This window comes from Balaenoptera acutorostrata, chromosome 11, assembly GCF_949987535.1.
Source record: "Balaenoptera acutorostrata chromosome 11, mBalAcu1.1, whole genome shotgun sequence".
Classification (NCBI taxonomy): Eukaryota; Metazoa; Chordata; class Mammalia; order Artiodactyla; family Balaenopteridae; genus Balaenoptera; species Balaenoptera acutorostrata.
In genome coordinates, this window is record NC_080074.1 from 62968726 (window position 1) to 62985528 (window position 16803).

General features: G+C 51.8%; 1 protein-coding gene across 1 annotated transcript; it reads left to right on the top strand.

The window, feature by feature from the left end:
- The first annotated feature begins 3774 nt into the window (after window positions 1–3774).
- LOC103009901 (keratin, type II cytoskeletal 4-like) lies at window positions 3775–16262 on the top strand. Its single transcript, XM_057557538.1, is given in 15 exon segments — window positions 3775–4293; window positions 7066–7185; window positions 7712–7787; window positions 7882–8069; window positions 8071–8097; window positions 9877–10097; window positions 11465–11525; window positions 12423–12517; window positions 12734–12903; window positions 13701–13728; window positions 14052–14148; window positions 14739–14959; window positions 15684–15718; window positions 16005–16087; window positions 16089–16262. Coding segments are annotated over 15 exon segments (2115 nt in total).
- The last annotated feature ends 541 nt before the right edge of the window (window positions 16263–16803 follow it).

The window sequence follows — 16803 nt, forward strand, 5'->3', positions numbered from 1 at the left end:
GTGTCCTATACTCTGCTCTATACTCTAGGGTCATGACGACGTTCTCTGGTGTTTTCTAAAAGGTTTACTGTTTTACCATTCACATTCAGATCTGCAGTTGACTTTTGTGTATGGTTTTTTTCCCCACATGGTCATCAAACTGGGGATTCTATAACACTTTAAAAGAGAAATGTCCATCTGGTTAACCTTGGTGGTGAACACACAGGCATTTGCTATATTGTTTTCTGTCTATTAAAATATTTTATAGTTAAAAATAAAATGGGGACTTCCCTGGTAGTCCAGTGGTTAAGAATCCACCTTCCAATGCAGGGGACACAGGTTCGATCCCTGGTCGGGGAACTAAGATCCCACATGCCATGGGGCAACTAAGCCTGTGGGCCACAACTAGAGAGCCCACATGCTGCCACGAAGAGCCCACGTGCTGCAACGAAGACACAGCACAGCCAAAAAAAAAAAAAAAAAATTTAAGTACTGATGTTCCTCTGGGTTCCTTCTTTGATCTACTGTTCTTTTCATGTTATATATTCTTCCTGGGTGAGTTTGCCAACTTTCTTTTATTCATACATCTATTTAAATTTCATCAAATACCAATTCGGTCCATGTACCATGAGGTTGCTGGCAATGGAGATGCATAGAACATGGCTGTTCCCTTAAGGAGCTATGGTCTGGTATATATAGGGACAAATCAATATAGTGAAGTTCCTTGGAATAGCTATTCCAAAGAACAGCCCAGAACTCATGTTATCTTCAGCATGAGTATTCTGTCCTTCCTGTCCCCTCTTCCTATCGTCCCCCTTTTAAAATCAACTTCTTTGGGGTATAATTTGCATACGGTAACAATGCATCCATTTCAATGAGTTTTGACAAATGTATATACCCGTGTAACTACAAACACAATCAAAATCTATGACATCTTCCAAAATGCTCTCCAGCCCCTTTGCAGTCATTTGCTCGTCAGCCCTCAGGCCCAGGCTGGGCTTGGTTTCTGTCACTATAGGTTAGTTTTAGAATTCATACAAATGGTATGTAGTATTGGAATTTCATACAAATGGAATCATACAGAACATATTCTTTTCGCGTCTGGCTTCTTTATCTCATCAGGATGTTTTTAAGATCCATCAGATATATGTATCGTGAATATTTTGATCTGGGCTCTGGTTTGCGTTTTCTTGCTCTCAGCGATGTGTTTCGAAGCTCCCTGCCCCCTTTTAATGGCTCTGGTGGTACCTCGCTATCTACAGCATTTGAAGCTGCATCTAAAGGCTGAGTGGTTGGCCTAGCCTCTTGGACTAGATGAAACTCTGCATCTGGTTTGAAGACAGAACAGGTGATTCTCCCTTATCATTACCCAGCCTTTCATAAAAACATGGAATTTTCCTCCTTTAATAAAGTTCCTTATGTTATAAAAATTAGTCCAGCAGAATCAAAGCAAGCTGGAGCTTTAAAAAAAAAAAAAACAAGTGCCTGGGCCACATTCCCTGAGATTCTGACTCCAGAGGTCAGGAGTGGGGCTTGACGATTTGGATTTAAAAAAAACTATCCAGTGGTCTGATGTGCAGTCAGCACTTGAGGGCCATTGCCCACAGAGTGAAGTCCCAGCTCTTCAGCATAGCTTGGAGAGATCATTACTGTCAGCTTCAACCTACACCTTCAGCTCCTGCTTATCACCTGTCCTCCTCCTCCATGTCTCCTATTCTGCAAGCATGTGGGATCTCTCATCAACAATCTTCCCTCACCCACATTTGAAATATTTTCCTCTCTACCAGGGGTGCCTTTCTCCTATTTTCTACCCACTGGGCCCACTCCTGCTCATCCCTCAATACCCCACTCAAAATTACCTTCTCTCTGATGCCTTCCATAGCCTTTCTTCTTCTTCTGCTCATAGTACTTTGTTTGATCTGCTGTCAAAAACATTTACCCCAAAGTACTGTAAGGAGTTGTTCACATGACTGACCCCCCCCCCTTCAATACAACTGTGAGCTTTTCCAGATCATGGACCCTGTCTCGTGCATCATCGTGTTCCTATTGGGTAGCCTGGTGCCTGCCATAAGTAGGGACTTAACAAATGATTGCTGAGAGAATGAATGGATGTTTGGAGAGATGACTGAATGGATAGCAGTCCGTGTTGGATCCCTTGGAAAGGATGAAGTTCTAGGGAAACAAGGGCTGGACACTCCTGCTGGGTCCTCTGAACACTGTGCCTGATCATCACTTCCTGCTCTAGTCTTCATGCCTTTTAGCAGAAATCAGAGTCAATGGGTAAGCTGGGAAAGCATCTACCTTCTGAATGCATCAGTCTTCAAATCTAGTTCATGCTTAATGCCATTGTCATTTCCATTTGAGGTCACAGGTTGTATGAAAGTATTTTGTCTATGAGTCACAGGAGGGTGTGTGTCTGTGGGTGGCATGTTTCCCCATTTGTCTGTCGGGTCAGATAAGTGAAAGGGTTTTAAAAAGCTGAAGACACTCCACAAATGTCAGATACTATTAAGTGTTGGCACGTATGCTTGTGAGACTGTGGCTTGGGTTTTGGGGGAACCAAGAACTTCCCGAGTTGTACGAGGCTGGTTGGGTGCTGGGGGATAGGAGACTGTCCCAGGTATGAGGTCTGCCCTCCAAGGGCTTCCACACTGGTTGAAGGGAGGGAAGATGTTCTCATTTGACTTATGGGTGTGGTAGGGGCAAGCGGCATCCCAGGTGCTATAGGACAGGAGAGGCCAAGGGGCCAGGCAGGTCATGTGACACATTGTGGTGGGGTTGGGTTGTTGCTGGCTCCTAAATGATGCATCATTTTGGGGTGTAAAGGGAAGGGGAGGGGGGGCTTTAAGTCCGAGGATACTGTGTGATCCCTAGGACAGAGGGAGAGCTGGTCAGAAGAGGTCAGGGCCGTGCCTGGTACCGAGAGGTGCTCAGGAAGTGGTGGCTGGGGGATGGATGGGGGGGAGGGCGGAGGAGCCTCACACTAGGGCCTCATTTAGAGGTTGGGGGAGGCAAAGGTCACCAGCTGTGAACTGCTTAGTGTCACGGGGGTCCATGGCACTGGACTGTGGGCCTCCAGCTTGCAAAATCCGGCCCATGGGCCTGACCAGGAAGGAGGGAGATGGTACAACACAAACTATCGCCTCTGCTGGGGACAAATGCAAAGCGCCCTCCTGGGGGCTATGCTCGGACAAGTGTGTGGTGGTGATTGTGACTTCTCCCGAGTCCGCACTCTGTTTTTACCTGTCATTTCTCGAATGTGATCAAATCCGAGTCAACTGTTCAGAGTCAGGGCTTGCTCTGTGCACTGAAGTCCGGGCAGGAACAGACACAGAATGCCCTGTGGGACCACAAGCATGGGCTCCAGACTGGGACAGAACTGAGTCGCAAGCCTGGCTTTGCCACTTATGGTCTTGGACAAGTTACTTAATTCCCAAGCCCCAGTTTTCCTCATCTGTAAAATGGAGCTATGAACCTTCCCTATAGGGTTGCTAGGAGGGTTGAGTGGGGAAAGGTCTGTAAAATGTTCATTACGGAGCCTGCTGCCTGGCCAGCGCCCCGTGACTTGCTTTTCTGCTGCTATTACAGCCCCTCAGCTCACACGGCGCTTCTGCTCTTCAGTGGGTAAAGCTCTTTACTGTAATTAACTCACCTCCCATTCGCTCTACTCAATAGGCAGAGGCGATGTGTATCAGCTCTGTTTCATAACTGGCTAAATGGAGGCCCAGAGGAGTCTGGAGCCTGGGGTCAGGGCCTCCTGCTTCTGGCCAGTGTGCTTCCTGGGGATCCGCTCTGATGGCCTCCTGGGTGGGAGGGTCTGGGCACTTTGAGGAGGCCGCCCTGTCCCTCAGGGCCCTCTGCTTCCTGGCTGAGCCAAGTTCAAAGCTACAGCTGCCAGGTCCAAGACCTCCTTCTCAAGTTCCAGATGCCACGGGGCTGGCCCCTCGTCAGGGAGGCCCGACTCAGAGCTCACCTGGCGTGGAGGAGCGTCTCCTCACAGAACAGCGTTCCCTCCGACTGCAGACCCCAGGGCAGACTCTGCGCAGGACCCCAGAGCTGAGCCCTCCACCCTGCCCTCCCTGCGATGCCTCCCGGCCCAGGGTCCCCCATCCTGATGCAGCCCCACAAGCTTCTCCCTCTTCAGCCCTTTCCCACCTGCTGTCCCCGCCCAGCATCACGTACCAGCTGCTGTGCCACGTGTCGCCAAGCCTGTCCTTAGCCCTGAGCACCCGCATCGGAGCGCCCTGGTCCCCAGAGAAGCCGAGGTTGCCTGCGGGCAGGAGCGATGGCTCCTCTGTCTCCCTAGTTCCCCCAGTGAGGGCCCAGCTTTCCCAGAGCAGAGGCGGCCTTGTTCATGGTGCCGGCCTGGGAGACACAGCCATGGCATGGAGAGGAGCAGGTGTAAGGCCTCGTGTCTCTCCTGAGACCCCCGTGCCCTCATCTCCCAGAAAGGCCCATCTGGGCTACTTCCAGTGGTGACGACTCCCTGGACAGCAGCACTCTGTTTCTCTCCCTAAGAGGCAGCAGAGGAGAGAAGCTGGGCTTTTATAGTCTTGGGTGTGGGGATTAGCAGGGGTATTGGCCAGGAAGGAGGGATTTGGGATGGGCCCTCCTTAGTCCCAAATGTTTAAAATGCAAAGTGACTACTCAGCATATTCAGATGGGGCCAGGGCATTGGCAGCTGCCACGGGGTGGAAGCCAGCTCCTTGTTCTGAAGTGTTTCCCTTTAATAGCATGCACTGAAAAAGAACGGCAAGTGGGGGCAGGAAGACAGGGCAGGGCATTTCCTCCCTTGTTCCCAGGGTCTCTTTTGGTGAAGGCATCAGCCACGCTTGGAAGCAAAAGCACTATTTGGATTTTGGAGTCAGGATCAGCTTCACGTGTCGGCAACGAGGGCGGCTTTATGTGCTGTGTTGTTAAAGCCCCCCTTTCCCAACCGCAGCCACAAAGCCACCCTCTGTCCACTTTCCCCAGGTGGACTATCCTCAGCTTCATGGATGTCAGTGGGCCGAGGCGGCGACAGCAATGACACTGGGGCACTGCCTGCGGCTGCCCTGTCCTCCCGCCCCCACCCCTCCTTCGAACACCGGGCTTCAGTAGGTCCGGCGGGAACCCCGGCTCAGGTGTGCCGCCCTCCTCGTGCAGAGGAGGGAGCTGAGCAGCAAAGAGAAGACTCCAGTAGTGGCTGAGTCAGGATAGGACCTGGGCTGACTCTCAGTCTCCTCCCCTATTTGGACCCAGTTGCTATATCTTGGTTTCTCAGATTAGCGAGATGCTTTGGGCAAGAGTCAGGGCCATGGGAGAATGAGACAGGCAACGAGGTTTTGAAGGCAAGGAGGGCAATGCCCAGCTGTGACATAAAGGGGCTTCATGGGGAAGAGAGTGCTGAGCAGGGAACCATGATGAGGGTGTGTCGGCATGTGTGTGCGTGTGCACGCGTGTGTGTGGTTTTGTATGTATACATGTATGTGTGGTCTCTGTGAATGCACTGTACATGTGTTGTGTTTTGCTCCTGTGTGTTTGTGCGTGTCTAGAAAGTCTGATAGTTCGAGGACCCTGAATTCTGGGGCAGGGAGACCTGGATCAGGCAGAACCTCCACTTGTCCACACTTTGCTAGCCCGCTTGACTTGAAGGTCTTTGTGACTTGTGTGCTTGAAGGGAACAGGAGCACAGTCTCTGGAACGGCTCCAAGGTTTGATGGGTCACTGGTTTAAACTGGCTCTATCCCTAGTTACCTTGTAGGGGAGCAATTTCCCTGAACTCCTGGTTGAAAGCGTAGGTGCCCAGCACCCAGAAGGTGAGGGGGTGAACAAAGGGGACGGGTGAGATAAGTGAGGGAGGATTCTTGGAAGAGCAGGTATCTGAGGACACGGGAGGTCAAATTGGAAGAGGAAAAGGAAGGCTCATTTACAAGGGGGATGGGCTCTGTAAAGACTCATTTTCCAGAGAGTGCCTGTGGGTTTGCTGTCAGGATCAGAGTCATCAAGACTGGTCTTTGCTGATGAAGGGAAGTAGGAGGCAAGTGTTGTAAAAGTGATTAAACATTCGTAACACACATGGCAAGTGACATGACAGTTTGTTTTTCTCATAATTATCCTCTCAACAACCTTAAGAGTAGCCATCATTCTTTTTCTTCTTCTTCTTCTTTTTTTTAAGAACCTTGATGGTGGTAAGAAAAGGGAAATTAGAAGATTAAATGAGGCTTCTGTAAACTTGATGGATTTTAGTCAAATTTTTTTTTTTTAGTGTGTCCTGGAAAAAGGAATCAGAGATGAGAGGCAAGAATACAACAGGATAGTGGGAAATACTGATGATATGTTCACTGAATCAAAAGCTCTCTGAAACTTTTGTTTCTAATATGGAATAAAGAGCAATGCAAAGAATATTAGGAAAAAAAATCTACTCCTAGATCATGATGTGGTTGGAAGTAATTAACCCTATTGTATACATCGTGATGATAAACAAAAATATATTTTATAAAAGTTATGATGGAAAGAACCTTCACTCGCCTATGGTCTGAGTCAAGTTAAATGGCCACTGCTCAGCTGCAGATGGAGGTTATTTATAGCCATCCTTCTAAAATGTTCCTGGGAAGGGACCCAAGCTTCCTAGATGGTGTAGGTGGTGTCTGTCCTACATCAAAGAGGAGAGATTAGAAATCCTGGATTCATTTCCCTAATGTGAGCTTGGAAGAGAAAGGCTGGTGGTCTCCCTGGACTGGACCAGGTGGTCTGCACCCTCTTCCTGCCTGGAATGGCCTTCCTCCAGCTTTCCCTTCCCCACGTGCTCCACTCCCTTTCTGCTCCTTGTCTCGAAGTCCTTGGCTATGGTCTGTACTTCCTCTCACTCCACTGCACATCCCTCTCCTTCTCAGACTGAGCCGTCCCCCTGCCCCCCAGCTCTCCATCTGAGATCCTTGTGGTCAAGAACGCATCCTCTTGTGTGATTCAGATGTGTACCTTCTCCTGCCTGGATGGCCAGGGCCCCAGAGGGATGCTATACTTTCTCTCACTCTTGCATCTTCCACCTCCTCATCTGTCTTTCTTCTTCCCAGCCCTCCCCCTTCTTCTCCCTTCTCCCTACAGGTCCTCAGTGGGGCTCTGCACCCATCCCATAACCTCCTGAGGCTTGATGCGTTGGCAGAGCGGCCATTGGGATGCAGGAGAGGTAGAGAAACGCGGACCTGTCACTCCCGGGATGGGAGTGTAAGTCTCTCGGGGATTAGGGGCTGTGTCCAGCCCTGCAGGATGACCCCTCTCCCAGCTGAAGCTTACTTCAGATGAGTAACCCTGGGAAGGCAAAGCAATTTGGAAATCTGGGGTGATTACCAAGGTGTGTTTCGAGTTTTGGACTCGACCTCTTGCTGCCAGGCAAACCAAAGCGGATACTACCTCAGTTAGTTGGCTGGCACCCTCAGCCAGCCAAGCTCCCCAGCCCTATATAAGAGCCACCCCTGGCCCAGAGCTTCAGAAGGTCTCTGAGTTTCCTCCTGCCTTCTGGGTCCACCCTCCCTTCGGAATACTTCGCTGTCCACCATGAGTCGCCAGGCCAGCTACAGCCAGCAGTCCTGCAGGTCTTCCAGTGGGGGCCGCCACCAGGGCTTCAGCGGGCACTCAGCTGGGTGGCAGGCCAGAGCCGGGTCACCTCCACCAAGTCCTCCTCGGCCTCCCGCTCGGGCGTGGGTGGTGGTGGGCCTGCCGCCTGTGCCATGATGGGAGGGCGCTTCGGCAGCAGGAGTCTCTAGCACCTCGGGGGAACAAGAAGATCTCCATCAGCACGGCTGGAGGCTGCACCCGGGCTGGAGGGTTTGGGGGCACCAGTGGGAATGTTTAGGGGGCAGTGGTTTTGGAGGTGGATAGGGATAGGTGGGGGCTTTGGAGGAGGAGCTGGAGGCTTGGGTGGCTTTGGTGGCCCTGGTGGCTTTGGTGGCCCTGGTGGCTTTGGTGGTCCTGGTGGTCCAGGTGGCTTCCCTGGGGGAATCCAGGAAGTGACTGTCAACCAGAGCCTCCTGCAGCCCCTCAATGTGAAGTCTGACCCCCAGATTGGGCAAGTAAAGGCCCAGGAGTGAGAGCAGATCAAGACCCTCAACAAACAAGTCCGCCTCTTTCACCGACAAGGTGAGCCCAACCCGGGACAGCTGGACAGTGAGAAAATCTTACCTAACTGGGTTGGTCTCTTTTTCCTCTTCTCCTTTTGCATCTGAGGAAAGACTTGCGGGTTCATCCTTTGCCTCCAGCCCTCTGGGGTAGATGATGAAAAGATCTCAGTCCCTTACTGGATGGAGATACTGTCCCCTCCGTATGCCCCATCACTGCAGCTCACCAGAGGCACTGCGGGATTGTTGCCATCACGAGTGTCCCCTGACTGCTGCCCTCTGTACCCAAAACAGAATTCCCCTTCTCTGTTGCAGGGGATTTGTGAGCTGCTCCTTTTTGAAAGCGAGGCCAGCTCTGCCAAAGCTGGATATTTACCTGAGGGATGAGTTAATCTGCCATCAACCTAAGGAGAGGATATTTACCTGAGGGATGAGTTAATCTGCCATCAACCTAAGGAGAGGGGTGCAGAGAGTTTTGGGGGGTGGGATGGGGTAAGGGTGAGGGGTACCTCCTCCTGGGTGGGTCTTGCAGGAAGACTTCAGTGGGAAGAGGTGTGAAAGTTGAGGCCACTGACATGTGTATACATGTGTCCGTGTGTGGGTGAGGCTGAAGCGATGTTTTAGAGGGATTTCTGTGCTCTGTATACTCCATGCAGGGGACACTGTGACAATCGTTGTGGTGACTAGAGGGTACTCAGGCTTGGTCAGCTGCTAACTGAGGGTTTCAGCAGTACTGCTGAGTATGATGTGAGGAGATCTCTTTGTGACTGTGGGATAGTACCAGGTCTTAAAGAAAGGGTTTGTAGGGACTCTTTGGGTGGCGGGGTGGTGGGGGTCACCTCACCATACATAGGAGTCCTGGGCAAAACTGAAGGCGAAGTTGATCTTAATGTTGGAATATCAGACTTGGTAGAGGTGAAGCTCTTCAAAGTCTAGTGACCTGCTAGTTCCCAGCAGACACCTGGGTGTCCAGATGAATTATTCACAGAAAGGTAGAAATTGATGTGAAAATGCCGCTCTCCACAGAAGGTGGGTTTCACTACCCAAGGCCTTCTCAGCAGCAGCTCTCATCATCCTTAAAGGAGGTCCCAGGTTTTGGCAAGCATAAGGCCTGGCACATGCTTGGTGCCGTGCAAATGTTTGTTGAATGGCCAGTTGATTGATGTTTACTCCACCTGTTTATACAGTTGGCCTTGAGCTTGTGTACAGAAATGAAAGTCTGAGACATCTTTAGCCAGTGGTTCAATTTAAATGCAACTGAGACCTACATTTAAGCAGGCTTGGCAGTGGTGGCTGACCCGACCTAGAGGCATCTGGACCCTTGTTCCCGGGACTAGGGCTGCTCAAGAGCCATTTCTCTATGGTTTTCTCTATTTCCCACCTTAGTGCAGGGCACCCAGATGTACTGTAAACCTCTTCCTGGAGACTGCATCTGCTGTAGGCTGTCAGATCTCCTGCTATTTGTCGAGTACTAAATGATTGAGGAATGTGAATGAATGAATGAAAGAATGATACAGTGGGAAGATCATCCAGCCTAGGTATCAGGAAACCTCAGTTCTGTTTTCTTACTAACTTGCTGCACGACCTTGGTTATTCTGGGCTTCGGTTTCCTTATCTGCACAGTAGGGCTCTTCCTCCCTTGCATGACACCGATGCTGCTATCCACACGGGGTTAGCACTGAACTATTGCAGCATACAAAATGCAGCCCCGCAGGAGAGATGGGGAGGCCCCTGGGAAGTCATCCAAGATTGGAGCTGGCTGCAGACAGCTCCCTGATGCTCTTTTCTTACTGGGCGGCAGGTGCGTTTCCTGGAGCAGCAGAACAAGGCCCTGGAGACCAAGTGGAGCCTCCTGCAGGAGCAGGACTCTGGCCCTAACACCGACAACTGCAAACCGGAGCCTTTTTTTGAGAACTACATCAGCAGCCTAAGGGCCTTTCTGGATGGGCTGCACGTTGAGAAGGACAAGCTGCACGAGGAGCTGAGGAGCGTGGAGGAGACGGTGGAGGACTTCAAGAAGAGGTGCGGGGGCTTCCCTGGTGGCGCAGTGGTTGAGAGTCTGCCTGCCAATGCAGGGGACACGGGTTCGAGCCCTGGTCTGGGAAGGTCCCACATGCCGCGGAGCAACTAGGCCCGTGAGCCACAATTGCTGAGCCTGCGCGTCTGGAGCCTGTGCTCCGCAACAAGAGAGGCCGCGATAGTGAGAGGCCCGCGCACCGTGATGAAGAGTGGCCCCCGCTCGCCACAACTAGAGAAAGCCCTCGCACAGAAACGAAGATCCAACACAGCCATAAATAAATAAATTAATTAATTAAAAAAAAAAAAAGAAGAGGTGAGTTCCGCCCAGTCCTGCGGGGGGTTGGGGGGAGGGTGGGCTGGAAGGTGGGAGGGGGCAGCTCTGTCCCAGCTGGCTGCAAGCTGGTGGGAACTTACCCCCACCTTCTCTGACTTTCAATATCCCAGTCTTTAAAATAGTGGCTCATGGTTTGTTTGGGGGCAGAAACCGTCTCGGGAATTTAATGAAAAGGTATATATACATGTAAGTTTGGGGGGTGGGTGTTCCAAGACACACTGAAGTTCATTCACAAACCATGTAGACTCAGAGAACATCCTCTATCTTCCCTGGACTAGATCATCTCCAAGTTCTCCTCCAAATATGAGTTTTATTTCTCTTGTCAGTAGACTTCTAAATGAGAAGCAACTTACTTTATAGTTAAGAGTACAGTCTTTGGGGTCCAAGTGCCTTGGTCAAGGTCTATCGTGCCACTTATCAGCTTTGTGATCTTGAACTAATTCCTTAGCTTCTCCGAGCCTCAGTCTCCTCATCTGTAAAATGGATACAGTGATAGTATTTACTCTATGGATTGTAGTGAGAATTGAATGAGTTAATACAAACATCATTCACAGAACAAGACCTGGCACATTCTTAGTGACCATTCTTGGCTTTCATTAATTCAAGAAGTATCTGGGAGTTCCCTGGTGGCCTAGTGGCTAGGATTCAGCTCTTTCACTGCCATGGCCCAGGTTCAATCCCTGGTTGGGGAACTGAGATCCCACAAGCTGTGTGGAGCAGCCAAAAAAAAAAAAAAAAAAAAAAATCCCCTGATTAAAAAAAAAAAAGTATCTATTGAGAGCCCATGGTGTTACTGTACTTGCTGTACATAGAGCTGACCCCAGGCCCTTTCCCCGCAAGGGCACATAGGGCTCAGTGAAGCCTGTAGAAAAACCAGGTCTCACCTGAACCTGGAAGGTGGTGCATCACAAGGACACAGGCCTCGAACTAAACGGCCAGGCAAGAAGCCCTGAGTCCTCGTTACTCATGGGAAGAGCTCTGGGACCATGGTGACCTCCTGGGGAAAGTGGGCCAGAAAGTGACTCTTTTCTCACAGATACGAAGAGGAGATCAACAAGTGCACAGTGGCAGAGAACGACTTCATTGTCTTGAAGAAGGTGAAGGGTCCTTCCCCCACCTCCCACCCCAGAGCCCAGCTGAACAGAGTGTTGAGAGGCTGAGGGGAGGTGAAGTCCAGTCCTCCTACTTTGAGGGTCTCCTTCAGGCCACGTGGGTGAGGGAGGGTCAGGGAGGGAGCCCCCCACTAGCAGGCCAGGAGGGTTCAGGCCTTGTACTTCAGGGACCGGCAGCTCCCCTCCCAGGAGGACGGTCTGAAGGGTTCAACAGCCTTTGCCATTTGGCTCCCTGATGGGCATGTGAGTTATGAATCCCATTAGGCCTTGAGTTGTGAATAGAAAGTGGATGAAGAGAAGGAATAGGTTTTTTTTTTTTTTTTTTTCTGGAGTGTATTCCCAGGAGCAATCTTTTAAAAAAAGTTTTTATTGGAGTCTAATTGATTTACAATATTGTGTTAGTTTCAGGTGTACAGCAAAGTGAACCAGTTATACATATACATATATCCACTCTTTTTAAGATTCTTTCCCCATATAGGCCATTACAGAGTACTGAGTAGAGTTCCCTGTGCTATACAGTAGTTCCTTGTTAGTCATCTATTTTATATATAGTAGTGTGTACCCAGGAGCAATTTAAAGAGAGGCTTTGAGTGCTGCAAATTTAGATTTTCCCCCAGACCCTTCTTACAAATTCTCCTCACCTGGTCTATAATGGCCCTGGCCTCAGCCCACCCTCATAGCCTCTTTTGCTATTTTCCAAGAGGTGTTCTCCAGCCCAGCCTGCAAGATAGCCTATTTGGTAACGTTAGGCCAGGTCTGCCTGTGCCCGGACGGGTGTCTCATTTCCCCCGAGTGGGAGCTCCCGTAGGGCCGGCCCCTGTGCCCCCTTCCTCCTGCTCTGAGCCCACAGGTTAGAGGGGACCATATTGAATTCTCTCCCAGGACACTGATGCTGCCTACATGACCAAAGTGGAACTGGAGGCCAAGGTGGACAGTGTGACAGATGAGATCAACTTCCCGAAGGCCCTCTACGATGCCCTAAGTCTGCTCTGCATCCCCAAGCCTTGTGACCCACCTGCCTCCCGTCTCCTAGAGAAAAATGTTCACCAGAAGGAGTTTGAGTCCTATCTGTCCTTCTGACAAAACTGATACCTTCCCACTTGTCCCTCAGTCAGTCCAGAGCCCTCCCTCCCAAGCTGGTGGCTCTCGTCCTCTGGGGAGCTCAGGAGGGGGCGTGTCTGTCTGGCTCTGCAGGAGCTGTCCCAGATGCAGTCAGACACACGTGACACCTCCGTAGTTCTCTCCATGGCCAACAACTGCTGCCTGGACCTGGACAGCATCATGGCCGAGGTCAAGGCCCAGTACGAGGCCATCGCCCAGAGGAGCAAGGCCGAGGCCGAGGCCCTGTACCAGACCAAGATGGGTGACACCATCACGTAGCCTTGGAAAATCTTGTCTCCCCCATCGACCTAGCTGGACAGGCGACCCAGGAGGGCAGAGCCTGCCCCAGAGTCATTCTTCTCTGCATCTCCAGTATGGGAGCTCCTCCCCTTCCCACTGGGCTGGTCTTGCCAACAGACATCTGCCTTCCTAATCAGAGAGCTCTGACTTTGCTCTAACCTGGTGCTTCTCAACTGGATGGGAAGGTATGCTTTTCCCCCAGGAGACATTTGGCAATGTGTGCAGACAGTTTTTGTCATCACACCTAGGGGTGGGGGTGGGGTGCTACTGGAGTCTAGTGGGTAGAGGCCAAGGATGCTGCTAAACGTCCTATAATGCATGAGACACCCCCTCCCCCCAAACAAAAAAGTATTCTGTCCGAAATGTCAGTAGTGCCAAGGTTGAGAAATCCTTAACCTAAATCCCTCTGGTTGCATTTCCTTTATTGTTGGAGACACTTCCATTTCTCTTGCACCAAACTGGGCCCTGTCTTGTGTGATTCTGATCTGATCACACTGAGGGGTTGAAGCCAGTGTCTGGAAGGAAGTGGGGGGAGGGAGAGGGAGATTGAGCAAAGTTAGAGGACAGACACAAGGAATTCTGTACACCTTCCCTCCATCCCCAAATCTGAATGGGCACCAGCAAGCCCTTAAACATCATCAGACTGTTCCGGCTTTTCTGCCCAAGGAAGTATAGCCTGCTGGGTAAGAGGCGGCTCCAGCATCTGAAATGTTTGCATTCATGCTCCATCCCTCTCACTCCACAGCTGGGTGAGTTTAGTCATGGTGCTCAAGCAATCTGTGCCTCAGTTTTCCCATGTGTAAGATGGGGATAATAATGCCTTTCTCGTCAGGGAGTTGTGAGGTTCGATGAGGTAAAGCACGGGGTTTGGGGCAAAGTGGATGCTCAAAAAAACAGCAGTGATTGCACTGGAAGACGTCTCCCTGATGCAGGGGACAGAGCACCTGCTTCCTCCAGCTGGGTGACCTCGCACAGGCCACACGTCTGTTTTAGTTTTCCTGTTTGTGACACGAAGGGGTTGGATTAGGGGACCTGCAAGGCCCTGCTGGCTTTCTGAACGTGTGACTCTTTTCGAACACAGTTGGGTGAGCTGTAGACCACGGCTGGCAGGCATGGGGTTGACCTGAAGAGCGCCAAGAGTGAGATCTCAGAGCTCCACAGAATGATCCAGAGGCTGCGGGCTGAGAGCGAGAGTGTCAAGAAGCAGGTGGGAAGGAGGAGGAGGAGCACCCACCTGAGACTGCGGGCTGATGCTTGCACGGTAAAATCGGGGCTCAGCACTCATGCCCCAGCCTCACGCACACTAAGGTTGAAGGGGCGTGGTTCTGGGCTATGGTATGTGGACCCAGGTCCTGCCTGCTTGGAGACTGGAGGCTGATGTGGGCCAGAAATAACTGAGTTCAGACACGATTAGGGAGGTCGGGGAAAGAAGCTGATTGTGTGAAGACCAAATTGGGAGAATAACCAAAGCTGCTCACATCTAGATGGGTTGGGGCAGAGAGACAGTTTCTCGGATAATTCAGTAATACTTCCTGGAGGAGGAGGGTTTTCAGAAGATAGTCTCAGAGAGGAGAGAGATATAGGAGGAGTCTGACTCTCCTGAGCTGGGCTAGATCCTTGAGGCCAGATGCTGCTAATCCCGCTTGATGCACTAGGATCTCGATTGAGGCCCAGGCTTTACCCTCTTGGGCTGAAGTTTCCCAACATGGGTGATCCATGTGGAAGCACCAAGCACACAGGCAGGCCCTCAATGAATCCACTTGAACCTAAACTGGACTCCCAGTCCCTCACACCCAGAATGCCAGCTTGCAGATGACCATCATTGATGCAGAGCAGTGTGGGGAAGTGGGCCTCAAGGACACAAATGCCAAGCTTCAGGACCTCAAGGCTGCACTGCAGCAGGCCAAGGAGGACCTGGCACGGCTGCTGAAGGAGTACCAGGAGTTGATGAATGTCAAGCTGGTCCTGGACATTGAGATTGCCACCTACCGGACCCTCCTGGAGGGTGAGGAGTGCAGGTTAGTTTGGAGTCCCTCTGGTTCCCAGGAGGCCCGGAGGCCTGGTGGCTTTCTCACCTGAGCCTGCTGCCAGGTACTGTGTGTGGGCTTGCGTGCATTGCTGGAGGTGGCAGTAGCTCTCCGCAGGCCCAGCCCCCTCCTTTTAAGGGCTTCGAGATGCTGCCAATCCTCCAGGAGAACTGCGTTTTCTGTGCAATAGTGACGCCACCAGAAACTGACTTTGGATAGATTTCCCCATCCTTTATGTCTCATGTTTTAGCTGTAAAACACATGTCTGCAAAGAGGAGGACTCATAGACATAAATACTGTTTCTAGGTTATTTCTTTATTATTGCCTTAACTGTAGGTTTCTGAAGAGTGCGTTCCTGTAGGCTGGTACTTGGTTATAGGGCTCTGGCCCTTTTCAGTTCAAATACTCTTTATTATATAGGCTCCTGAGGAGTGGGGAGAGGATGGGTAGGCATAAGAACAACCCTCTGCTCTGTTCCTCTCTGGGGAATGTTAGTGGGAAGGGTAACGATTTAAGTCCAACCTTACCCAACAGAAAGAGAAATGCGTGTCATGGCCTTTTGAACACCTATTTCTCATTTTCTCATTTTCAGCATCAATCAGGAAGGAGTTGCGCGGGCCAAGGCTTTCATTGCTGTTGACCTAAGCAAGGTGCATTTAGGGAAAGGAGGCTCTGGCACAGATCACTAACACTGAGGTCTGGTCTTCCCCAACAGGATGTCTGGGGAGTGCCAGAGCTCTGTGAGCATTGGTGAGTATGGGGTTCCTTCTCTGGAAAGGGGCTGGATGCCGTGGGATAATGTTTCTCAAACCGTGGCGACCGTGGGCCAGAGCTGGTGGGAGATCATCCTATCTGCAGGCTGGGAAGAGCTGTAGGGTGGTGGCCAGGGAGGCCAACCTCCCCTGCCCCTCTTGAGGCCTGCCCTCTGCCCCCTCCGCAAAATCTCAGTGGGCGGTACCCAGGGAAGACAGGTGGGCAGAGGGGAGCAGCTCCCCGACCGGGCTGGACCGACGTCCCAGAAGCTAGCTGACTCCAGAGATGGTCCCCAACACCAGCAGCAGCAGCGGTGGCGGCAGCGGAGCCCTGCGAGGAGGAGTTGGGGGTCGCGGAGGGCTGAGTATCTGGGGGTCTGGGCAGCGGGGGCAGGCGCCTGGGCTCAGGCGGGGGTTCCGCTGTGCGCCGGGGCTTCTCCATTTCCGGGGGCTCCCGCGCTGTCAGTGGGGGTGGCAGCAGCAGCTCGGACCGGGTCACACAGAGCTCCTCCCAGAGCCAGCGGTCCCACCACAAATTCTGAAGGGGGCGCCCGAGGTGTCCCGGACCCACCAGACTCCTTCACACCCCAGCTCTGCACGCCCTTTCACACCCCCGTGGGCCCCTTTCCCAACGTAGCTTCTGACCTGCGCCCCGGAGCCCCACCCGCCCAGACGGCTGGCATCGCAGCTCAAAATTTGCTGGGAAGGATGATCTGGCTGAAAAACCATCTACTCCCATTGATAAGGCCGAGCCGTGGGGCAGTGCCCAGGAGCTGGGCCTTGTCACCGCCCTCGCCCCTCAGGAGGCCCCACGCCAGCCACATGGTCCACTGCCTTATGGAGAGCCCCAGCCAGCCCTGTGCACAGCCGGCTCCCAGGCCTTGTAGCCAAGCCTCGGCCGCCGCCCCCCTCTCCCCGCCAATCTCCTGCTGATGCTTTGATTTCTCTAGAGCAGTGCTTGATCCTTTCTTGGCACTAAGATAAGAATTCTCTGTTCTGTGTCTTCAGTAAACTGCATTGTTTCACACATAGTGGTAGACTTTTCCTTCCGGATTCCAAGGTCATTGGGTCTGATCTCCACAG